The following is a 25847-nucleotide window of genomic DNA, read 5'->3' on the forward strand; positions in this document are numbered from 1 at the left end:
CCCAACACTGCAGTTGAGGTCTCAGCAGAGGGGCAGAATCCCTTCCCTCCACCTGCTCCCCACGCTGCTGGGAATGAGCCCAGGACATGGCTGGTAGGCTGGGAAAATCCAGGCCTACCCAACCATGAAGGAGTGACACTTGTGCTGCTAGCATCCAAAGCAGGCCACCATTCATAAAGGGCAGGTGTCTGTTACCTCCTCTGGGCAGTTGGGGGGGCGTGGCAGCCGTTTTTCTTCCTGCAGAACATGCACCAACCGTGCTACCGTCATCTGTCCCTGTGTGGGGCCAATCATCTTCAGGAACTCCTGTGAAAAGAGACAGAGTCAGGGCCACAGCCTCTCACCCTGCACAAAGCCAGGCCTTCAGTTTGACATGAAGGTGATATTTGGCTCAAAATGAAAACCCACAGTAGATGCTTATCCTACGGACACCATGCACAAGTAGTTTCCTCATCAGGACAAACAGTCACAATTTCCAGGCGCTTTCTTTACTGACAGACAACCTTAAGGGTTGTTTTCATAGAATCAGAATAGGTTGGAAGAGATCTTAAGGATCAACTTCTTCCATACCCCCTGCCTTTCACTAGAGCAGCTTGCTCAAGGAGCCATCCAATCTGGCTTTGAACACTTCCAGGCTTGGAGCCTCCACACCTTCTCTGGGTAACCTGTTCCAGTGCCTCTCCACCCTCACGGTCTTTCATGAGATAAAAGAGAGTCAATCTAATTCTTGTTTCCAAAAATAACACATTTTCTTACAAGAAAAAAAAAAATAGCCAATTTAAGCAGGTTTAGCAGTAATTTCTGTCACAAGCACTTACTGCCATGGGGCTGGACTCAGAATCACAGTAGGTAAGCAGCTCATAGAGTGTCACCCCAAAGGACCAGACATCCGAGGCAATGTAGAATTTACTCTGCTGCAAGCATTCTGGAGCATACCTGAGGACACATCAACATGAAACTTTACTCAGAGCTGCACACATCTACTCACACATGCAACAGAGAGCTGAAGAGGCAAGTTCTGTGTTTGCAGAGTTCTTGTACCCAATTCATGTGCCCACAGGGCTTGGGATGCCACAGCAGGAGTAAAACGACTGTTACAGAACAAGTCACTCTGAAACTAATGGAGAGCAAAAACATGGAGAAAATGGATCACTAAGTGCAGCAAGAATAGCACCAAAGAAGCTAAGGATAGCTACCAGGTACCTCTACCTTGCTCTGATGTTGCACCTTGATTTAGGCCTCTTAGCAAAGTATGTAGAATGTTAAGGACACCTAAAAGCCCAAGTCTGCAGGAGCAGGAAGCATGCTGTATGACACAGGCTGGTTAAAGAGAACAAGCTGTAAGCTACTACCAGAACACAGGGCTGTCGAGGTCATCCTTCACAGTGTAGTACTCCTTGTCGGTCTCAATGGCTTTGGTGAGGCCAAAGTCTCCAATCTTCACCCTGTTCTCACTCTCAACAAGGACATTTCTTGCTGCTAAGTCACGGTGCACGTACTGGCGGGAGCCCAAATAGTCCATCCCCTAAGAGAGAAGCAAGCCTTTCATGCGTGCTTTCATACTGGCTAACCACTGGTGTTCTCCAACTTCCCCTTCAAATGTTGCCTTGCTCATGTGGTCAAACACTGTCCAGGTTTCCCATGGCAGATTCTCCATCTGCTGGCATTTCCCAGAGTTTTCTGACACATACTCCCCCTTCTGCCTTTTGGTTCCTCAGCTGCTGAAACTGCTGGCCCTGCTTTGTGCTTTCTAATTTTCAGCTCAGCAGCCAGAGAGTATCTTTGGTTGACCTTCAGGATCATCCAGTCCAACCTTTGACCCAGCACTAAAGGGTCAACAACACTAAGTCATGTCCCCCAGCACCAGGTCCACAAGCCACTTAAACACTTCCAAGGATGGTGTTTCCTCAGTGGTGGAGTGCTGGGCAGACCATCCCAATGCTTGATAACCCTAAAGGGTTATCAAACCACCTCCTGACCCTTCTCCCCACAGTAGCCCTTTGTGTGCTGCTAAAACTGACTTTTCTACCTGCCTGCTCCACCATAATCACAACCCCCCCCAGTCTCCTGTTGAAAGCACTTTGCTTCATGTAGCCTCACTGCTCCTGCAGATTTTCTTTCAGCCTTGCATGCTCCTCCTCCCCCCTTGCCATCACACCCTAAGTGCCATCCTCCCTCCTAATACTTCCAGCTCTGCAGCAGCAGCAACTTCTCATGGCAGACTTTTATACAAGGGCATCTGTTAGTTGCTCCCTTGCTGGTCTTTGTGCCAGTAGCATCTGAAGCACAGGAGAAACTGCTTTGTCTTTGGGGACAAAGGGAATGGCTTTGGTCATCAAGAGCTGGCCTCTCCTTGCCCCTTCAATCTATTGAACTAAAGGAGCAGCAGAGCTGGAGGGAGGCTCTGGTGCCAGGCTCACCTTGCAGATCTGAACTGCGTATCGGAGCAGCTGCTTGAGATTGATCTTGTTCTTGTTGCGGGGCAGGTACTCCTTCAGGCTCCCAGAAGGAAGGAACTCCATGATGAGTTTAAACCCACTGCCTCCTAAAAACATGAAGATGTGTTTAATTTGCAGCCAGATGACCCTGCTCATGTCATTAACACAGTAACTGGTGTCCAAGCCCACAGCACTGGAAGCATTTGTGATGGTATGGTGTGACCACAGCCAATCCATGGGCTGACACCTGTTAGCACACACAGAGCTTCTCCAGAGGCCCCTCAAGCAGGACTGGAGTTAAAGTTCTCAACACTGGCTTAAAACAATCACCAAAGCTCTTTTCTAGTAAGAACATATGCTTCTAATGATGACCTTGGGGTAGTGGGGTTGTGAGCCAGCTACAATGGTCAGCTCACTCCTGGAGCACAGACACACCAGCCTGCCCAGGGGCTCCTTTATCACCACATCTGAGAACAGCATCCATGCTGCTTGCATCCAGATTAACCAAACACAGTAATAGGCAGAAAGAGGACTTCAGAGATCAACTGCTGCTTCTGGACTCCTCACCACAAGGAGGAATAGGACCTGCTGGACATCTGGAGAAGGCCACAAAAATTATCTGAGGGCTTGAAGCCCTCTGATGTGAGAACAGGCTGAGAGTTGAGGCTGTTCAGCCTGGAGAAGAGAAGGTTCCAGGGAGACCTTCTGGTTTCCTTTGAGGACTCAAAAGGGCTGATCAGAAAGCTGGGACAGACTTCTGATCAAGGCCTATTGTGACAGCACAAGAGGTGACGGTTTGAACTAAAAGATTCAGACTGGAGAGAAGGGAGAAATGTTTGACACTGAGGGTGGTGAGACCCTGACCCAGACTACCCCAAGAAATGTTAGAAGCCTCATCCCTGGAACCATTGTGGGTCAGGTTGTTTGGGGCTCTGAGCAAGCTGCTCTAGTTGCAGATGCTCTTGCTGACTGCAGGGGGCTTGGATTAGGTGAGGTCCCTTCCAACCCCATCCAGCCTGTGAGTCTATCATTCTTCCATGAAGAAAGAGGTCTAAACCCCTGAGGTTGAGCCAAGAGTTTTCCTTTCTAAAATGCTCCATATTTGAAGGCAAACCCTTCTACCCTTGATGTCATGTCTACTGTTAACGTTTCACATGCAGATTTACCATCCTCTGTGCAAATCCCCTTGTACTTGACAATGTTCTCATGATAAAGATTCCTCAAGATTTCAATTTCCTTCTTGAGATCAGCAATGTGACTCCCTCCACTCTCTGGCTTTAGAGATTTCACTGCCACCTGCTCCCCTGTGTTGTCACCTTCTGGGTCATATCTGCAGAGTTCAACCTTGCCAAAGTGGCCCTGATTGGAAAAAAGGAAAGACAGAATGAATTAACACAACATTAATCAGAGTGTCACTGGGCATTTAGGATTCCACTTTCCTGCTGTGACAGAGGACAGAGAGGAGCACACAGGTCTGTGCTCTGGAGCTGACACTCCTCTTACCTCCCCTAGGTCCCTGATTCTTTTCAAGAATCTCTTCTCAAACAGTGTGGGATCCACCTCTGTTACAGGCTTCTTCTCTGAGACAATGTCAGGGTCTAGGAATGCAAGAAAAGACCCAGCTCAGACAGATTCCTGCAAGAGCATCTTCCTCTTGACATCTCAAGGCATCCCTGCTTACTCCCAGTCTGCTGCTGTTAGGGCTGCATCAAAAGAAGTGTGACCAGAAGGGAAGGAGGTTGGAGTAGATGAGCTCTGAGGTCCCTTCCAACCTAAGCCATTCTGTGATTCTGTGGCAAGTCAGGGGATTCTGCCCCTCTGCTTTGCTCTCATAAGACTCCACCTGGAAGACTGCATCCAGTTTTCATGTCCCCAGCACAGGAAGGACATGGAACTGATGGGAGTGGGTTACAAAGGAGGCCACAAAGATGATCAAAGGGCTGCAGAACCTCCCCTATAGGGAAAGGCTGAGAGAGTTGGGGCTCCTCTGGCTGGAGAAGGCTCTGGGGAGACCTTAGAGCAGCCTTCCAGTACCTGAAGGGAGTCTACAAGAAAGCTGGGGAGAGACTTTTGACGAGGGCTTGTAGTGATAGGATGAGAGGGAATGGATTGAAGCTTGAGGAGGGGAGATTGTAACTGGAGATTAGGAAGAAATTCTTTGCAGTGAGGGTGGTGAGACACTGGAACAGGTTGCCCAGGGAGGTGGTGGATGTCCCCTCCCTGGAGGTGTTCAAGGCCAGATTGGATGAGGCCTTGAACATCCTGGTCTAGTGGGAGGTGTCCCTGCCTATGGCTCTGCTTTGGTCAACACACTCCTAGGGCTATCTCATGGAACTCAAGGAATGTCTTAAAACTAATTTAATCTGTTGTGAATTTATTTCTGGAATTCTCACTACCAGGAGGAATAGGACTTGTTGGGCATCCAGAGAAGGCCAAGAAATTATCTGAGGGCTGGAACCCCTCTGCTGTAAGTTGGGGCTGCTCAGCAGTGACATCTGTAACTACAGGAGATGGCTCAGAGTCCCAGGCAACCTGACCTGGAATGGTTCCAGGGATGTGGCATCTAAAACCTCTCTGGGCAATCTGGGTCTCACCACCCTCAGTCTCAAACATTTCTTCCTTCTCTGTAGTATGAATCTCCCCCTTCTGGTTTCAAACCACCAACCCATGTCCTGCCACAACAGGCCCTGTCCCCAGCTTTCTGATTGGTCACTTTAAGTCCTGAACAGCCACCAGAAGGTCTCCACGGCAAGAGCAGCAACACCAACACAACTTAAGCCACACACTCTCCAGCAAGAGTCAGTTCCCTTGTTGTAGGGACACAACACTCTCCTGTCAGTGCAACCCAACACATGGAAGAATGCTGCTGGAGGTGCTCAGCTTCACCAAATAAACTTTACTCCTCCCTCTATCCATGCCTTACTTTGTTCCTCCAGCTTGTTGATGTCTCTCATGATGGCTCTGAAGAAGGGTCTCTGGTGGGGGTCATAGTTCATGCACTGCTTCATCAGGTCAGCCAGCTCCTTGCAGGATGGTGTTGCCAACACAAAATGCCCCTCGTAGAACCTCTCCTTCTGCAAGGCAGAGACAGAAACATCGACAGGAGTTTTAGAGCTGCACTGAATAAACCCTTTTCTGCCGCAGAAGATGTGACTGGTGGATCCTCAGCTCACTGGGAACTTTGCCAAAGAAATCCTCCTCACCACTAACTCTACACCATCTCCTACCAGCAGATGCAGGGCTTGTTCAGCCTGGAAACAAAGGAGGTTCAAGGGAGACCCTCTGGCTCTCTACAACTCTGAAAGGAGGCTGGAGCCAGGTGGGGGTAGGTCTCTTCTCCCAAGGAACAAGGGACAGGGCAAGAGGAACTAGCCTCAAGTTGCACCAGGCGAGGCTTTGGTTGGACATAAGGAATAAATTTTATCCCTTGAGGGTTGTCAAGGCCTGGCTCAGGCTGCCCAGGGCAGTGGTGCAGCCCCATCCCCAGAGGAGTTTCAAAGCTGTGGTGATGTGGTGCTGAGGACCATGGCTTAGTGGTGACCTGGCAGTGCTGGGTTAATGGTTGGACTCCATGACCGTAAAGATCTCTTCCAACCAAACCAATTCTGAGTCTACTCCATGACTCTGGTCTAGTTTGGAGCAACCACACCAAACACAGGAAGTTTCTAAACAGTGCTGCAGATTTCTCCTTTCAGAAGGTTGGGGATTTTTTGGCACATTTTCCATGTTACTCCTGCAGCAGGACAAATGGCTGAGTGGAAACACCTACCAAGGAAACACCACAGTCCTGGCTGCTCCTTAAAACCCCTGAAAAGGTACCAGCTTCAGGGCACATGGGCTGAGGGTGGGCTTGAGCATTGTCAGCCCTGCAGAACCACCCTCACTGTCTGCCACATGCAGGAAATGAGTTGTAGCCAGGGTAGCAAGTTCCCTTCAGCCACCTCCTGTTAAACAACTGGGGCAGTGATTCAAGTGCTCTGTCATTTCCTTCTGAGAAGCAGCAGCTGCCTTGCTCCATCACCTTCCTAACACAACAAAGCTTCAAGAGAGGATAAGTGCATTTGGAACATATGCTGGACTCCAGCAGTGATGAACAGAAGCTGCCAGCAGTAAGGCAGAACAAGAGTTGTTTCAATTTGGGTTTGATTTCAGAGTGAACAATAATGGTGTCCCCCAGGGGACCAGTTCTGAATCCATCTCCACCAGAAACCAGCAAGAAAAGAAGCTGTTTTTACCACCGAACTTCAAACAGTTTATGACTGGACAAAGGACATTTGTGAGGATCAGAAGCTATGCTGCTATGCTGAGGTATGAAAAATCCCCAACAAGGTCAGGTTGAAGCACTAATAAATGATTTTTGTAGCAAGGACAAGAATTCCTGCTGCAACTTGTGACAGCTGAGATGGATCAGGTCCTTATTAAGCTCAGCTGAGCTGATTTGCATCCAAGTTGAAAGCAACTCAGACTGGGTATGGAAACTGAAGTAGTAAAGAGGGTGCAGCTGAGATGTCAAGGTCAAGTTCATGTTACATGGTTTTACCTCTGCTAAGGTCTTGTCCTTTAGTGGGACTTCTCCATTGTAGCAGATTTCCCACAGTGTTGTACCAAAGCTCCACTTATCTGCTGCAACACTTAAATTTTTGGAGTCTTCAACACACTCCGGTGCAATCCAGGGGATTCGCTCCACACATTCTGGGATAAGACACAGAATCAGTTTGGAGTCAGTATCAGAGGATTAAACCCCAGCCTCCCAACTTCCTTGTTCCTGTCCAACAGCTGCTCAGCTACAACTAACTAAAGCTGCAGCACTTGTCCAGCTTCAGGGAAATCTTGATTCTCACAGCCCATTCTCAGAAGAGTGTTTCTGGGGCTTTTCCAAGCTTGTGTCTTGAGCCATCCAGAAATTCAGATTCCTTCTGTGTCATCTCAGTAGGCTTCAAGTGACAGAAATTAATACAAGCAGCACCCAGCAGCAGCAACTCCCCTTCACTTGTGTACAGTTTTCAGATTCAAAGCTGACTACTTGTATTCTAGAGCCAGTTCTAGCTGGTATAAATGTTTCTTCCTTTCCCCCTGGTGACAGAATTGTGGTTGTGGTACCATACCTTGCCTGGACAGGACAGTTATGGGTATTCCAGGGTCACTCAGCTTTATGAAAGGCCCATATTCTGTGTCAATTCCTTCTCTTGCCAGCAGGATGTTTTTGGTACACACATTGCCATGCACCAAATCCTTGTCCTCCTAGAGTGAGGGAGGAGAAGAACAGTGAGTGGAGTGAGCTGACCATGAGCTCTGCAAGTGCTCTAACATCTGTAACCACAGCCACACAGAATCACAGATGAGAGGGGTTGGAAGGGATCTCTCGAGATCATCCAGTCCAATCCCCCTGGCCAAGGCAGGTTCACCTAGAGAAGGTCACACAGGAACACAGACAGAGGGGTTTTGAATGTTTCCAGAGAGGAAGACTCCACCACCTCTCTGGGCAGCCTGCTCACAGGCTCCACCCCCTTAAAGAAGTTCCTCCTCCTGTTTCAATGGAACTTATGTTCAACTTTGTGCCAATTACCTCTTGTCCTGTCACTGGGCACCACTGAAAAAAGACCAGCCCCATCCTCCTGACACCCACCCTTGATGAGATCCCCGTCAGGCTGCTTTTTTCCAGACTAAGAAGCCCAAATTCTCTCAGTCTTTCCTCATCACAGAGATGTTCCATTCCTTTCAGCATCTGTTGCACTTTGCTCTACCTTCACCAACAAGTCCGTGTTCTGCTTGAACCAGGGAGCTCAGAACAGGACCCAGTCCTCCAGATGTGGCCTCACCAGGGCAGAGTAGAGGGGGAGGAGAGGCTCCCTCCAACTCCTTACCACACTCTTCTTGAGGCACCCATTGGCCTTGAGGATGCCATTGGCCTTCTTGGCCACAAGGGCACATTGCTGACTCATGGCCATCCTGTTGTCCACCAGCACTCACAGGTTCCTCACCCACAGCTCAGCCCCCAGTCTGTGCTGCTCCATGGGGCTGTTCTTACCCAAATGCAGGACTCCACACTCGCCCTTAGTGAATCTCATTAGATTTCTCCCCACCCACCTCTCCAGCCTGTGCAGGTCACACACAGAAACTGGGGGCAAATCCAGCACATCACCTGCTTGGCCTGCTGACAAACAGTTGCTCATCACCTTGTCTTAAGAGTCTTTCTCCTTAATTAAAGCACCACAATGAGTACAACGAGAACACCCCCCACACTGCACAGCCCCACTAGCTGAGAAAGGAGATTGCTTAGTTACTACTGCAGGGTTAAAGTGCAGCAGCCACAAGCAGTGCTTTTGTCCAGATGCCTTCTTACCAAATAGCTCAGTGCACTTGCAAGTTGCTTGGCAACTTTGAACTTCCAAGGTGTTGTCAGAACTTCACTTTTCCGATGCATGAACAGATCCAGAGGCCCAAATTCCACAAACTCTTCAACCATGATATCTACAAAGTCAGGGGCATAAAGTCAGTAGAGCAAGAATCTGGGGCTGAAGCAGCCTAAGAGACCTTCTGCCATCTTTTCCCCAGGCAAGGTGGGGGACAGGATGGCTTTATTTCACCTTCCTCAGAGTTTTTTTCAGTGCTCAGAGTCCAAATTAAAAGGCTGAGAGAGTGGCTTTATGTAGTAAATGAATAGTAAACCTGGAACAAAGCATTTCAAAGGCCACAGGACAGGGAAAGAGCTTCTGCCAGCAGGCTGGTGTGTACTGGCACTGCTGTTTGGGCATTCTGACCTCAAGGAATCATGCTGCAAAGCTCTTCTTCAAAGACAGCACTGGAAGAGGAAACTTGTTAGTAAAAAGGCCTTTGCAGCTGCCTTGCTGTTCCAATTCCACTTCTGCCAGCATTGAAAAGCCAAGAGGCAGCAGCTGCTGACCCCAGCTGCCCCCGGGTGAGCCCTGAGCTGACCAAGACTGCCGCTTGCAGAGGTGTTCACTGAACTCACTTTCAACATCGCGGACACAGACTCCATGGAGGAGGACAATGTGCTTGTGAGACACCTGCTTCATCATGCTGGCTGTCTCAAAGAAGGCCTGGAGCAAGGGGAAAGAGGGAAGACATTAACTCCTGGCTGCTGGTAGTCACACCAGAGTTCAAAGCACACAGAGCATCAAGTGACAAAAGTATGTGCCCAGGATCACTGTGTCTTCTAGTAACATAAAGAATCATGGAAGTGGTTTGGGTGGGAAAGGACATCTTGTCCAACATTCTTGCAGTCAGCAGAGACATCCCCAGCTACAGCAGGTTGCTCAAAGCCCCAGACAGCCTGACCTGCAATGGTTTCAGGGATGGGGCATCCACCACTCTGGCAACCTGGGCCAGTATTTCACCACCTGCACTGTAAAAACATTTCTTCCTTCTCTCTAGTCCAAATCTGCCTCTTTTAGTTTCAACCCATCATCCCTTGTCCTGTCACAATAGGCTATGCTAAAAGGTCTGTCCCCAGCTTTCTTCTCAGCCCCTTTAAGTACTGAACAGCTGCAAGAAGGTCTCCCTGGAGCCTTCTCCAGGTTGAACCTTAACCTTCTCAGCCTGCTCTCACAGCAGAGGGGTTCAAGCCCTCAGATATTTTTTGTGGCCTCCTCTGGATGTCCAGCACGTTCATTCCTCCTTGTGCTGAGGATTCCAGAAGCAGTAGTTGATCTCTGAAGTCCTCCTTCTGCCCATTTTTATGCTTGGTTAACCTGAATGTGAACTACATGGTTGCTGTTCCCACCAGATGTGCTCCAGCCAGACCCCATGCTGCTGCCTCTCCAATGAGATTATCTCCAAAATGCTGCTCAGTGATGGATTTAACTCCCAAAAATGGTGAGCTACACCTTCAGCACTGCCCCCTTCCTGCACCTCATACCCAACCCCCCCTTTTAAAGCCTTTTGTTAGTTACCCACATGTCACCTGGGGAGGTCATTGGTAGTACAACAGACAAAAAAAAGGGAAAAAAGACTTGCCAAAGAAATGTCTCTGTGGCTGGGGTCCAAGACTTTGAGGAGGACTTTAATCTCTCTTTCATTTTGATATCCTTCATTTTCATCATCTTTGTAGTTGAGGATCCCTGAGTAAATCTGTGTTCTTGTCCCTCTTCCAAGGTGTTCACCCTAGGAGATAACACACAAGATACTTATCAAACCAAGGTGTGAAGCAACTGAGTGTAAATTAACCCAAATACTTGATTCTGCCTCTCCAAGTAGAGGCTTTAGCTCTCCACTTCACCTAGGTACATGTAGACTTAAAATTACTACAGTGAGAATCCAACAACAGCATGTTACTCTCTGCTTCAGTGCTCTCTCTGAGCACACTCACCACTGTAAAGTCAGGAGATATTTAAGGGCTATTACAGAACCACAGCACCATTTTGGTTAGAAAAGACCTTGAAGATCATTGACTCTAACCATCCTCTAACTCTACCAAGCTGGTGCCAAACCATGTCCCTCAGCACCACACCTCTGCCTCTTTTAAACCCCTCCAGGTAGATTCAACCACCTGTTCCAGTGTTTGAGAACTCTTAGTGAAGAAGTTTCTTCTGATACCCATTAACATCAAACAGGTTCAGTGTTTAACCTTGTGTCAGACTAAACACCAAAGGAATAAATAATAACATGCCTCTTATTTACAACAAGCTGCTGCTGAGGTGATCTTTAATGTGAGTCCAAAAGTTACAGGAAGTAATATTTCAGTGGAATGCTTTGTTTGGGAAAGCAATTTCCTCCTAAGTAACAGAGGATTCTGCCTTGGGATAATTTTGCAGGAAGCTGGCTTGCTGACTGTAAAAACACCAATCAAAAACCCTAATACCTGCCCAAAACTTCTTATTTCACTGAAGAAGCTAACTGCATGGTTCAGGAGCTCAGGTCTTTTAGAGACATCAAAGGGGATTTGTGCACTCAGGTCACCTGCACCACTACTGCACACAACTGTCAGGACATTTGGCTGCTAAATCAGTTAGTTAGCAACACAAAATTTGGACTGTCAGGGACTCTTTCAGAGCTTTTAGAATCATGGAATTGTTTCATTTGGAAGAGACCTCTAAGATCATTCAGTTCAACCTTCAGTTACCTTTTGAATCTTCTCGATACTTCAGGCTTGGGTTTTTGGTTTGGTTTTTTACTGTAGGCAACTTGAGGTTCAAGATTGAAGTTGAAGTTTAAGATTAAAGCTGAGGTTTAAGATTAAACTCAGAGTTTCAAATTAGCCCTCAAGTTGCCTCTCTCTTCAGTGTGTCAGGCTTTTAAAAGACTCGGCCACAACTTGCAACCAACCAGCTAGGAAAAGGACCTTTTAGGACTTGCATGATTATTAAGCATGGGCTCAGAAGCACCTTTTTCCACAGACATTAGAAAGTGCTCAGCTATCAGTTTGATTTCCAGTGAAAGGAATTACTTTCAAGCTTTTCTTCTTGCACACAAGGACATAAAAATCTTTAGGTTCTGGAATAAGAGGCTGTCACACCAACAAAGCTTTGCTGAGGAGCAATGGGAAGGGGAGAACCAGCCAGAAGGGAGTGATTTTGTGTCCTTTGAGTGGGTGGAGTGGGCTGCCACACTTCTTGGATTACAAAGGAGAAGCACACTTGAGCAGCTACCTACCTGTATGATTTCTTCCTTCAGGATACGATGGAAAATCAGCTGCCCAAGGGGATAAACGGGCTGCCACTCCTGAGCCTTCTTGGTTGCAACTAGCAAGTTGGAGATTTCTGGAAGGAAAGGAGAGAAAATATTCTTTAGGGCTTCTCTGAGAGAGCTGCATTCACACTTCTCAGTCTGTGCCATTACTGTGTGTGCTTCACTGCAAGGGGCAAAACTCAAATGGGGAGGAGGGAGAAAAGAACCTTTGACTTAAATTGTGCTCAAGTAACTTCTATTCCATCATTCAACAGAGAATTTAGAGCTATATATTGTATGTGTAGTATACAATGTGAATATTTGCCATATTGAGGCTGGTATCAAGAAACTGAATGCTATTTATTGCACTGAGAAATACTCAGGACTGAAACCTTAAGTACATTAATTAAGTAAAAGAACACATTCTCATCATTCTCATCAGCTTTGCAGCTGGGGATCCCTGAGTAAATCTCTGTACCCTCCTGCCAGCAGTCTCCAGTGTTCAGACAAGTAAGCAAGGAATAGCTGGAGTCTCATTTCTTCCTCTTTACCTCCTTGAAAATCTCTTGCACTCTGGGCCACACTAAGAATCAGCTTCCAGAGCATAGGAAGTAAACTGGGGAATGGGAAATTAACAGAAGGAAAAGACTGAAAAGGATGGTGCTTCCTCCCCACAGCTTCTCATCAGGGAGAGGCACGGTTATATCCAGAAGTCCTGCACATGAATTTTGTCTGGCTGATTCAAAAATAAGAAAAAAGTACAGGGGGAACAGCAGAGATGCCACAATCCCAGCATGGTGAGGGTTGGAAGGGACCTCAGGAGATCATCCAGTCCAACCATCCCACAGCAGCTTGCCCAGTATCACAATGTTGATGTGGGTTTGGAATCTCACCAGAGAAGGAGACTCCACCACCACTCTTGGCAGCCTGCTCCAGGGCTCCAGCACCCTCACAACAAGTAACTTTTTTCTCCTGTTCAGGTGGAACCTCCTGGGTTCCAGTTTGTTTCTGTTGACCCTTGTCCTGTGGCTGTGCATCACTGAGAAGACTCTGCCCCCATCCTGTTGCCCCCACAGCAGGTCCTTTAGCTCTTGCTGAGCACTGAGCAGATCCCTTCTCAGGCTGCTCTTCTCCAGGGTCAGCAGCCCCAGGTGTCTCAGAGCCTTTCTTCCTCACAGAGATGCTCCAAACCCCTCAGCATCTTCACAGCCTCCACTGGACTCTCCAGCATTCCATCTCTCTGCAGAGGTAACACCCTGGATCCCACTGTAAGTTGTGCCAATGAAAAGCTCAAGTGGGCATCCAGCTCCTTGACCTGTTTTATTATACCCCACATCCAGCTGTCAAAATGCAATCAAAATGTCAAACTATGCAAGTTCCCCATGGTGCAATGACCAATGTTCTTCAAAGTGCTGGTGAGCTCAGTATCTACCTACAGAGCACTGTCCCCTCAAACCATCACAATCAGCAGGTAACTAACACAGCTCATTTCCCCTTTATTCTAACAGGAAGTCATTATCTGATCGTTGCAAGCACGCCGCTGTGTTTTCCTCTTTCATACAAAATTCAGCTACCAGACACTGGTACTTTATAGATTCATAGATCCATAGAATGGTTTGGGCTGGAAGGATCCTTGAAGATCATCTAGTTCCAACCCCTCTACCATGAGTTTACAGCAAATAATTTTAGTAAGTGTTGGCTTTAAGTTTATTGGCCCAGCCCTCTAAAATCTGACCTCAAAGATGGATTTCCTGCCTGCAAGGCTGTTCTGCTTTCTAGCAGTTGCAGACCAAACCCTGTCTGCTGCTTCATGAAGATTAACAGAGCAAACAATAGCTCATAATGATGGCAAACAAGTTTCAAACCAAAGGTTGCCACACAACCAGTGCAGGCTGCAACCCTCCTTTGCTAGAACACCACAAGGTGATGCATGGCGGCACTGCCTGGCATACGTGACTCTGTGGAGCAGAGGAAGAACCTTATACGGGCTCCTCTTTGGCACAGCTTTTCAGCCCATGACTCTGAGTCAGCTGTGACATTTTCTTTTTAAACAGAACTAGAGTTCCACCTTCTGCTATCAATACTGCAGGGCCAGCTGTTTGGGTGTGAAAAGGGAAACCAGAACTTCTCTCATTTGAGAGCTTCACACCAAATAAGGCTCAAGAGAAGCACCAGCCCCTGAACATCCCATGCTGAGCTCTGAACACTGAGAAGAAACACACACACCCCCCCAACCTTGCTCACAGTGCTGCTTTTGCTTTTTGGCACAACTCCTCCTCCACAGAGAAGAAAAAAAGCTTCATCTGTAGCTTTTTAAGTGACAAAAGAGCCTCACCACACAACACAAAGTACCAACCAAAGAATGCCTCCTCTTTCTGGAGCCTGCTTCCACTTGACAGCTACGTTTCTTGCCTCTCTTAAAGGACAAATTACCTCTTGGTTTTGGTTGGCAGCACCTCTTCAGTGTAAAGCTTATGTTGTCTGTGCGCAGTATTTGTCCTTTCAGGTGATCCATCAGCTCTTTCAAGGATGAGAAAGGCTTGTTGGAGCCATGCAGGAAGTACTCGCCTTTCTCCACCTCGATCTGGAAGTTCTTGTGCTGAACTGAATTATTTGTCTGCCGTTAGCAGGAGGAGAGGCAGGGAAAAAGAAAGCAGAATGAAATCATCAATGTGAAAGAATATTTGAAAGTCATAAAAGTTCCTCAAAAGCCTTTGAAAATGTATGTAGGACCTGTCCATATATTCAGTCATAGAATGGTTTGGGTTGGAAAGGACCTTAAAGACCTTAGTTCTAACCCCCTTACCATGGGCAGGGACAGGTCCCGCTAGACCAGGTTGCTGGCATTGAACACTTCTAGGGAGGGGGCATCCACCACCTTCCTGGACAACCTGTTCTAGTGTCTCACCACTGTATCACTAAGGTTGGAAGAGACCTCAAAGATCATTGGGTCCAACCTGTCACCACAGACCTCATGACTAGACCATGGCACCAAGTGCCACGTCCAATCCCCTCTTGAATGCCTCCAGGGACAGCAACTCAACCACCTCCCTGGGCAGCACATTCCAATGACGAACGACTCACTCGGTGAAGAACTTTCTCCTCACCTCAAAAGGGAGAACACTGCTGCCCACTGCAGGCTTGAATCCATGACCATTAAGAGTCTCATGCTCTACCAACTGAGCCACATGGTCACCCCCATGGTCACCACCCTCACTGTAATGACTTTCTTCCCAATCTCATATCCTAATTCCTATCAGTTGCCCCCAAGCCAGGGTCCTTTAGTAAATCTCCAATAAAGCAGAAGGCATCCCTAAAGTTCCTATAACCTTCAGTCCCAGGAAATTTCATAACAAGAGTGGAAGAAGAGCAAGATAAAGCTGCAGTCATCTAACAAATCCAGTTATGGCCTCTGTGTTATGCAGAGCCTGGGAGCATGCAGAAGCCCCGATTGTGCAGGAAGAGTTTTCTCTTCACTTGGTCAACAATTGCAGAATCAGAACCATGGTTTCAAAACCTCAACTTAAAAATAGCAAAACTCTCTTTCACAACCCAGATTGTTCAACAAGTGAAATGAGATTTCAGCCTGCTGTTCAAACCTTCCAGTTTCATTCAAATGAACTGAGGAAGAGAGACTGAACTTTAGGACTTCTCTATCTCAAGCCGTTATCCTTTCCAGTTCTGCTCCCCACCTCTCTAGAGCTTCATAGGATCACAAAATGGCTTAGGTGGGAAGGGGCCTTAGAGATCATCTACTCCAACCTCCCTGACATGAGGGATGCCTCTCAACTAGACTTAGCTACCAGTGCAGATGCTGAAGGGAGTGGAACATCTCCCTGGTGAGGAAAGGCTGAGCGAGCTGGGGCTCTTTTAGCTTGGAGGAGACCAAGGGGTGACCTGATTCACGTTTATAAAGATGTGAAGGGCAGTGTTGGGAGGATGCAGTCAGGCACTGCTCACTGATGTCCAATGACAGGACAAGGGGCAGTGGGTGCAAGCTGGAGCAGAGGAGGTTCCACGTGAACATAAGGAAAAACTTTTTCACAGTGAGGGTGACAGAGCCCTGAAGGAGGCTGCCCAGAGAGGTAGTGCAGTCTCCTTCTCTGGAGACATTCAAAACCCACCTGGGTGTGTTCCTGCGTGACCTGCCCTAGGTGATCCTGCTCTGGCAAGGAGTTGGACTGGATGATCTGTAGAGGGCCCTTCCAAACCTTGATATTCTGGGATTCTGTGACAGGGAGCTCCTTGCCTTCAGCTCATGATCAGCTTAGTGCTGGGAATGCCCCACCTGACGTACCTCTGAGCCTTCACAGCAGGTGACTGTCATGAGGATGTGGTTGAAGTTGGTGCAGCTCCACCTCAGCACATACATCCCTGCTTCGTCCCCTTCCAGACGCAGTTTGTGGATGGCGTATTCCGTACTGCAAGAGTCAACACCAGGAAAACCAACCAATGAGCAGCTGCATCCAAAAGCTATCAGCAGTGAATACACAGGAGAGTCATCCTGCAGCTGGAACCAAAATGTCTTAGCAGCAGCTCAGAAATATTGCATTGTTATCAAGATATGAGCTCATGACATGCATCACACTCACAGCTGCAAAAGAGTGAGGCAGGAAAGTGTTGTTAAGCTCTTCACGTGCTTGATGGAGCAAACTCTGCATCCAGCACAGCGTGTGCGCCTGTAAAGTTCTCAATTTTCTATATATTGCATCTTGAAAGATAAAAGGTGGCTAGAAGGGAAGAGAATTGCTTTACCTATTTAAAAACCCACAAAGGCCTCTATCCAAGGACTCACAGGGTCAGCATAGATACAGCTCGAGTTGGGTTACCTAAAATACTTCCCCCAGATCAACTGACAATGATTTTTATAGCTACTTCTTTTAGTGAAGTAAGCCTCAAAATACCACACCAGTGACAAAACTCTGGGTTTAGAGATGACTAAGTGGATGTGGAGAGAATCAGTGATACTGTTTTGTTATAATCATTAGAAGAAATATATTGTTCACAACCTTTTGTTAATTAACAACCCTCCAAATGTTCAGTTTCCTCAGAGGTTTCAACCTGCAGTGGCATTAGAGGACTAATTATTCCAGTGGAAGGATAAAAACCCAAACATTTCACTAACCAAATGGGTCCATGACATCCATTTTTGATGTTGTGCTCAATCAGTGGGGGAGCCACATCAGTGCAGAGGTAATGGTGGGCGTCTGCTGTCAGCCTGAAGTAGCCATCAACCAGCGATGCAAAGGACAGGGCCTCCTCGTGTGAGGACAGCTTTAGTTCCTACAACACAAACATGGATTGGTCAAGAGCTCTTGCACTTCCACCAAGGCACCTCGGGAATGTTTTCACATCCAGCAGTTCTGGCACACAGTGGTTAAGGAATCGTCCCACACACATTTAGGAAACGAATGTTGACCGTCCTCTGTCCTCCTCACTCATCATTGGTGAGGAACTTCCATTCTCCAGCTTGACTTACATTCTGCTGTAACCCTACACAGAATCAGAATGCTCTGGGTCGGAAAGGACCTCCAAAGGTCATCTAGTCCAACCCCCTGCAGTGAGCAGAGACATGAGGTCTTTAAGGCAAAATCTTTGGCAGCCTTTGGAAAGCACCAGAAATTCAGGACTGGGACTTTCATGTTGGAATTTGAAGCCCAGGGTACTCAGTAGCTCCCTTCCAACTTCTAAGGTTGGCAGCCCCCAGCAAGAAGAATCACTTAGAACACTAAAACTGGGTATCTGTAAACCAAATCTCCTCTCCTCCCAGGTCTTCTCTGCATTTCTCTCCTCTCCCTCTGCCATCCTTACTGAGCTCCTCTTCCTCGATGTTCCTTTTGGCTATCCAAGCTGTAGAGAGGAAGCCATGGGCTGAGAAGCACATTAAGGAGGCCACCATATTCCAGGGTTATTTAGGTAAGGAACTGTTCCTCAAGGAGGTTGATACCCATTGCCCAACACCACACCACTGCAATTTCCAACGGCAGGGAAACCTACCCGAGGTTTGATTCTTACCATCCTTTTGTTGTCCTGCTTGTTAATGCTAACTGTACACTCCTTGATGACAATGTGGGTGATTTCAGGAAAATAGGAAAAATTGTTCCACAGGTCTCGAGTTCTGTGTTTTTCTTGCTCCTTTTTGGTTTTGCCATCAGATTTCTTCTTCCTCTCTTTCTCTGCCTGTACAGACTGCAAATAGAGTTTGGATAAAAGCATACTCATAAAACCAGACTTTCTTTAGCACTAAAAAAAAAAAAATCCATGCCAAATCAATCCAGTGATTTTATTCTTGATTGATTTTTGCACCAAATTATCCATTTCTTTATGTGTTCAGTGTATCGAGGCAGCCTTATCTAGTGGAAAGTGTCCCTGCCCATGGCAGAGGCTTCAGAACTAGATGAGGTCCCTTCTAACCCTGACAATTCTTTGATTCTGCATTGCAGGGATTACTCCAGTCAAAAACGATCCTCATGAGTCTTCATGAGGACCAAAGAACCCAGATGGGTATCTCACCTCTCTCTTGGTATGTTAAAAACAATTTTGGTAGTAATAACTTCCGAATTCTATACTTGAAATATTCTGTCAGAGCTCAGCCCAAACTCAGGAGTCACATTCTTCTTGCACTGCATGCCTGAGCCACAAATGAAGTTCTGCAGGCAGGTCACAATGAAGCTGAACATCTTCCAGCTCAAAAACCGTTAGTAACTACTTAAAAAACACAAAATGTTCAGGCTGTGCAAAGCATCCTGCTAGTCACAGAAAGGTTTTCACTACAATGGAAATCTGTGGGTTAGGCATTTAAATAAATATCATCTCTAAATTAGCAGAAACAGGAGCCCTGCAAGAAATACTGCACTTATGGCAAGCTCTTCTCAAATATCAGTTCTGCCTTCTCTCCTCTCCATTAATATTATCATTGCAAACAGGAATTTCCCATCAGGGATTAATGTAATTAGGTTACATCTAAGTGGAGCAAAGCATAATAGTTTCAATGCTCCGAAAGCTGGCTATCAGCAGGGTTCTCTTCCCGGTGGGAAGTGAGGCAAGCAAAAAGAGGGCTATTTGTTACATGTTTTATGTGGAGAGAAGATGAAGAATCACATGGAATGGAAAGGGCTGGAAGGGACTTCTGGAGATCATCCAGTCCAACCTCCCTGCTAAAGCAGGGGTACTCACAGCAGCTTGCCCAGGATCACAAAGTCCAGGTGGATTTGGAATCTCTCTAGAGAAGGAGACTCCACAAGCTCTCTGGGCAGCCTGCTCCAGTGCTCTGTCTCACTCTTAAATAAGCTCCTCCTCCTGTTTAGATGGAACTTCTTATGTTCAACATGGATCCACTGTCCCTTGTCCTGTCACTGAGCAACACTGAAAACAGACTGGCCCCATCCTCCTAGCACCCATTCTTGAAGTATTTATAAGCATAAATTCCATAAATTATTTCAGTGGTTGCACTCCAGCCAGACATGCTGTTCCTACCCAGAAGCACATAAGCAAACTTGTAGCCATAGGTCAAGGGGCAATGGTTTGAAACTGCAGCAGGGTAGATTTAGACTGGACATCAGGAAGGAGTTCTGCACAAGGGTGGTGAAATACTGGAACAGAGTGGCCAGGGATGTGGTTGAGACTCCATCCCTGGTGGCATTCAAGGTCAAACTTGATGTAGCCCTGGGCAGCCTGATCTAGCTGGAAGCGTCCCTGCTGACTGCAGGGGGAGTTGGACAAGATGACCTTTGAGGGTCCCTTCCAACCCAATGCAATCTGTGAATGTAGTCTGGAAAGTGACACTCTCAAAGAAACACTAATGCTCTAGCTCACGTTTTGCCAGCACCCCCCAGCAGCGGAAGTGCTCAAAAGCCCTTCAAACCTCGAGCATATTTAGCATTCATGTGCCCAAAGTGACCTCAAGTAGCAGCACTGGAATAAGGAACAACATAGAATGTTGTCACACGAGAGAAACTTCCAACAAAAAGCTGCTCTGCAGTGTCTTGAAGACCATGCCCACATTTTAACAGTTATGTCTCCAAAGCAATCACAGAATCATAGAACGGTCTGAGTTGGAAGGGACCTCCAAAGGTCATCCAGTCCAACACCCATTCAGTCAGCAGGGACATCCTCAACTAGATCAGGTTGCCCAGAGCCCTGTCGAGCCTCACCTCAAAAGTCTCCAGGGATGGGGCCTCAACCACCTTCCTGAGCAACCTGTTCCAGTGTTCCACCACCCTCATAGTAAAAAATTTGTTCCTAACATCTAATCTAGATCTACTCTCCTCTGGTTTGAAGCCATTGCCCCTCGTGCTACCACTGCAGGCCCTTGTAAACAGTCTCTCTCCATCTTTCCTGTAGGCCCCCTTCAGGTACTGGCAGGCTGCTATTAGGTCTCTTCTCCAGGCTGAACATCCCCAGCTCCCTCAGTCTGTCCTCATAGCAGAGGTGCTCCAACACCCTGATCATTTTCTTGGCCCTCCTCTGGACCTGCTCCATCAGGTCCGTGTCCTTCCTGTACTGAAGGCTCCAGGCCTGTACACAGTACTCCAGATGAAGTCGCAACAGAGCAAAGTGGCAGAATCACACCTCTGGCTCTTATGCAGCCCAGGATGTGATTTGCCTTCTGGGCTGCAAGCACACTGCCTGCTCCTGTCCAGCTGCTCGTCCATCAGCACCCCCAAGTCCTTTTCCACAGGGCTGCTTTCTCTCACCTCACTCCCTTTTCTCCCTGAGTACTTACACTTGGCTTGAGCCTCCACTGGATGCCGTTGTTGCCGGTGACGATGACCTCGTAGAGCGGGAGGCTCTCGCTGTCTCCGCAGCTAAATCCATTGATTTCATTCTCGGAGGAGATCCGCAAAAATGAAGTCTCAAAAATTTCAGCTCCATAATGTTTGGTCAGGGTCTCCATGGTTGATAAGTATTTGACTTTGAGGTCACGTGGGGACACGTTACCTTCACAGATGGTCTTGTTGTTAAACTCTTTAAGGAAATGCTTGAAAACATTATTGATGCGAATCCTGGTCAAGAAGTTCCTCTGCCTGATGGTCTTGTTCAAAGTTTCGGGAATATAATGCTTGTAACTAGAAGGAAAAACAATACCACGAGTTTTTAAGCCTAGAGAAGGCTCCAGAGGGACCTTACAGCTGCCTTCCGGTACGTGAGGAGATCTAACAGGAAGACCTCAGGACTTGTCATAAGGGTGCCTAGCAATAGGACACAGGGGAATGGTTTGAAGCTGAGGAATAGTATGTTTAGACTGGATCTTAAGGAAGAAGTTCTTCAGTACAAGGGTGGTAGGACACTGGTACAGGTTGCCCAGGGAGGTTGTGGATACCCCCTCCCTGAAGGTGTTCAAGGCCAGGTTGAGTGCGGTCTTGAGCAACCAAGTCTAGTTGAGAGGCATCCCCACCCACGGCAGAGAGGTTGGAGGAGATGATCTCTACGGTCTCTTCTAACCTAAGCCATTCTATGCTGAATCTATGGCTATTTACAAAGGCTTGTAGCAGCAGGACCAGGGGCAATAGTTTGAAACTAGAACAGGGGAGATTTGGATTGGACATTAGAAGAAATTCTTCCCCTGAGGGTGGTGAGACACTGGAACAGGCTGCCCAGAGAAGCTCTGGAGGCTCCAAACATGGAAGAGTTTCAAGCCATCTTGCATGGGGCCTTGATGCAAGCTGGTCTGGTGGAAGGTGTCCCTGCCTATGGCAGATGGGCTGGAACTACACAATCTTTAAGGACCCTTCCAACCCAAACCAGTCTGTGATCAAGAGCCAATAACCTTATCCAAAAGCTTTTAGGTCAGCTGGATACAGCCCACTCAATCCAGTAACTGAATTTATTCTAAGAGCTTTCTCCTTAGGTTGCCACTTAGCAACACAGACATTTCTGAACCTGGGTCACTGGGTACCCAACACATCAATTTGCTGAAGGCACCAGCTCAAAGATTTGAAATACCCTCCAAGAGAGAAAAAAAATCCAGGTTTTCTAATAGAAAACTGATCAAATGAGGAAGATCCCCTAAGCAACAGTAGTGTTGGATCTTGTAACTCCTTTACAATCAGACTCTGGAAGGTAAAAATGCTTGAAGTCCCTTCTGAAAGAGAAACCCAGCAGACAGAGCTCACCTGATCTCTTTGGAAAGCTCTGGAAGCTTCACCTTTTTCTTCATGGCATAGTGAGAGATGGCAAGGACAGCCATCCCCAGACACTCGTTCTCGATTTCATGGACCTCTTGATCGTTTTTTGGATCACGGATCAGTGCCAGGCCTTTCACCAAGTCATACTGGCCCTGCGGAGGAGACAAAACCAGAAAGCTGACAGGTGCAGTCTTTGTCATAGTTTGATGCAGGCCACATGTCACAAGATCACAGGCTCTCCTCAAGCAAGAAGAGTCACCCAAAGCTGAAAGCTGGGACAGGAAGGGGTAGGGGAAGGAGGGAAGAGCTGTGCAGCAGATCTGTCTTCTCTTAGACCAGTGAAACAGAAACATGGGCAAGCACTGGGCACCCCATTAAGCCTGCCTGGTTAAGAAGAAATCAACATTTGTTCCTGTCTAATGTCCTTTAAAGTGGTTTGTGGAGCAGATGGAATTGCCACACAGATCATCACAGCACATCCATTGCACAGCAGTCCAGTGTTGTGGCTTTCACCAAGAGCATATATAGACACAGAGCACCTGCACTGCTGAGACAGCTCCAAAAATCCTGTCCCCTGCTTTTGTAAATCAGCCCATCACATGAAGTTCAATAAGGACAAGCACCAGTACAGACTAGGGGTCATCCTGCTGGAAACCAGCTCCATGGAGAAAGACCTTGGAGTCCTAGTGCACAGCAAGTAATCCAAGTTAGCAATGTGCCTTTGAGGCCAAGAGGGCCAATGGCATACTGAGGTGCATCAAGAAAAGTGTGTCCAGCAAGTCAGAGAGGTTCTCCTCCCCCTCTACTCTGCCCTGGTGAGACCACACCTGGAGGACTGTGTCCAGTTTTGGGCTTCCCAATTCAAGAGAGACAGGAATCTGCTGGAGAGAGTCTAGTGAGGATGATCTGGGGACTTGAACTTCTCTGCTATGAAGAAAGACTGAGACACCTTCAGCTGTTTAGTCTAGAGAAGAGAAGGCTGAGAGGGGATCTTATCAATGTCTGTAAACATCTGAGGGGTGGGTGTCGGGATGAAGGTGCCAGGCTCTTTTGAGTGCCCAGTGATAGGACAAGGACCAATGGGTACAAGCTGGAGCCCAGGAGGTTGCACCTCAGCAGGAGGAGAGATTTCCTTTTTTTGGTAATAACTAAAGAAAGCACCCCTCCTCTCCTCTCCTCGCACCATTATGATTTACGGTTTGTCCTGGTATACAGCAGATACTTTGTGCCTCTACTTTATCTCTGCCCGTCATCAGCCAGTGTCTCTTTGAACCTCATGCACTCAGTCTCAAAACCTGGGACAGTCTGACAAATACTTGATAACCAAAGAGCAAAGACCTTTCTGTTTGTGTCTTTTATTACTTCAGAGTGCTAGAGAGCTGTAGCTAACCTGATTGGGTTTTTTTATTGTAGTGTCACAACACAACAAGGATTCTCTGGAACAGGTTCATGCTCTCTGAAGGACACAATCACATTTCAAAGTCTAAGAATTCTGCTTTGTTTTTCTCTCCAGTGCATTTAATCTGCTCATTTCACAAGCCTTCATCAACTTCAAGCTTCCCTTTTCTTTGATGAAACCAGTTTCTGGTTTGCAAAATCATTTGTGTGCATACTAAATGTTTAGACAGGAGCAGAAGCTTTCTAAAACAGGGATCCTCCTTACTTGCCACATCCAACCTACTGCAGGTACTTCCAACAAGTGGAAGGCACAACAGAAGGGAAGAAAAACTGCCACACAGTAAAATGAAAGTCATTAAAAAGACACCAAACTCTAAGCTTGAATACTGCTACTGCTCCTCTACAGGACTAGAGATGACACAGTTGTCAGCAAATGTTTTACAATTGAAAAGCTAAGCACTGATATCCTTAAATAGTTGATACTGAAAGAAATTTTGCTCTAACAATACAGCCCTTCTTGGAACGTGAGGTCTAAAGTTTCTGCATATGGGTAGATTGTTCTTCATTGAGCAAAGTCTCTTCTCTCCACCATGCAGAAGCATGAAGAAAACACTTATGAATACCAACGGGTAAGGTTACAGAAGAAGTAACCTTACAAGTACTAAAATAGGTCTTTAAAGCAGCTTGTGCTGGATCAAATCATTTCTGTGTTACTGAGAGAACTGCAAGCATCCTCTTACCTGTGCAAAGATGTATTCTAAAGAGCTTGCATCGAATATTGGGGTTCCTTCTGGTGCTGTCTTCTTCTCAGAAGAGGTCTTTGCCTTCTTTGGGGAATGCCTCCACACTGAGGGCTCACTTTCGTTAGTGCCATGCCAGTTTGTGAAGTAGAATCTTGCAAGAAACAAGGAACAAACCAGGTACATTAGAAGAGCATTTAAAAAATCAGCAGTTAGAAGTCAAAATCCATGCAGAAGAGCAAAGAATTCTCTATCAAGATGAGCTTTCTGTGCTGTGTTTCTGTCCATCCTCTCTTTTTGTTAAGTTGCCTAAAAGCATGTATCTGAATCATGAGTAGAAACACCACCAAGCATGCCAGAAACTCCTGCCAAGTACCGCAAGATACTGCAGATCTCCTTTAGCTGAAGCATAAGAACAAGAGCAAAGCAAATCCTTCTTCCTCCAGGAAATTACTTTGTTTCCCTATGCTCCTTGCTAAGTTGGGTGATAATTAGTAACTCCAGTTCCTTTGGTGTTTCCTGAAAGTAATTTGCATTGTTTGTAATGCAGAGGAAAATTTGCTCCTCTCCCTAAGAAACTGCACTGATTCTGACAACACTTTTAACTGACAATAAAAACTGCAGGGACCATGCAAAACAGTATGGGGAGTCTCTGCCTTGAGAAGAGTGATGGACCTGTGGTAATGAGGAGACAGATTAGGACTATCTCACTCACACAAACAGAAATGGGAGCACAAGTTTGCCAGTTAAAAAGTCCTGCAGGTGAGCTGGAGACTGCTGATCCTGAGTTTCAGGAGCATGACACAACCCTCCCTTACATCGCTTTAGCCCAGGGCAAGCACCTGTGGCATGGGTGAGAGCCATGGGGACCATATGAAGAGTCAGGCTGAGTGGGTCACTCTGGGAAGGAGCTTTCTTTCACTTCACCCAGTCACCTGGTCAAGGGCTGGTGCATATTAAGAAGAGTGTGGCCAGCAGGTTGATGGAAGTTCTCCTCCAACTCAACTCTGTCTTAGGCCAGAGTCCAGAGTATTGGGTCCAGTTCTGGGCTCCCCAGTTCAAGAGAGACAGGGAAGAACTGGAGAGAGTCCAGTGGAAGCTACGAAGATGTTGAGGTGTCTGGAGCTACTCTGTGGGGAGGAAAGGCTGAGAGACCTGGGGCTGTTGAGGCTGCAGAAGAACAGCCTGAAAGGGGATCTGCTGAATGCTCTGCAAGAGCTAAAGGGTGCAGGGCAAGCACACTGAGGACAGACTCAGTGGGCCTGAATCAGTGGAGTCCAGTGACAGGACAAGGAGCAATGAGCATAAATTGGAACCCACGAGGTTCCATCCTGGGTTTCACCCAGGAAGACAAAATTCTTTGATGTGAGGGTGCTGGAGCCCTGGATAAGGCTGCCCAGAGAGAACAGAATAGAATAAACAAGCTTGGAAGAGACCTTCAAGATCATCGCGTCCAACCTATCATCCAACACCACCTAATCAACTAACCCATGTAACCAAGCACCCTGTCAAGTCTC

At 47.2% G+C, this 25847-nt stretch overlaps 1 protein-coding gene across 6 annotated transcripts in view; it reads right to left on the minus strand.

Moving 5' to 3' along the window:
• The window catches only part of JAK1 (Janus kinase 1), a 99237-nt gene that overhangs the window by 2248 nt on the left and 71142 nt on the right, over positions 1-25847 (minus strand). For all 6 annotated transcript variants that reach the window (XM_068140817.1, XM_068140819.1, XM_068140820.1 and 3 more), the window contains 20 exons: positions 24331-24484; positions 22181-22344; positions 20791-21133; positions 18081-18254; positions 17191-17348; positions 16363-16486; positions 14499-14682; positions 12051-12157; positions 10416-10562; positions 9412-9499; positions 8782-8909; positions 7544-7679; positions 6979-7130; positions 5362-5512; positions 3942-4036; positions 3605-3797; positions 2421-2545; positions 1353-1525; positions 819-936; positions 196-306 (listed from right to left, as the gene is read on the minus strand). In XM_068140817.1, the coding sequence (XP_067996918.1) occupies positions 196-306; positions 819-936; positions 1353-1525; positions 2421-2545; positions 3605-3797; positions 3942-4036; positions 5362-5512; positions 6979-7130; positions 7544-7679; positions 8782-8909; positions 9412-9499; positions 10416-10562; positions 12051-12157; positions 14499-14682; positions 16363-16486; positions 17191-17348; positions 18081-18254; positions 20791-21133; positions 22181-22344; positions 24331-24484 (3025 nt within the window). The remainder of the gene's footprint in view (positions 1-195; positions 307-818; positions 937-1352; positions 1526-2420; positions 2546-3604; positions 3798-3941; positions 4037-5361; positions 5513-6978; positions 7131-7543; positions 7680-8781; positions 8910-9411; positions 9500-10415; positions 10563-12050; positions 12158-14498; positions 14683-16362; positions 16487-17190; positions 17349-18080; positions 18255-20790; positions 21134-22180; positions 22345-24330; positions 24485-25847) is intronic.

This window comes from Melanerpes formicivorus, unplaced genomic scaffold (genome assembly GCF_026170545.1).
Source record: "Melanerpes formicivorus ecotype bairdi unplaced genomic scaffold, bMelFor1.0.p_v2 SCAF_7, whole genome shotgun sequence".
Taxonomy (NCBI): Eukaryota; Metazoa; Chordata; class Aves; order Piciformes; family Picidae; genus Melanerpes; species Melanerpes formicivorus.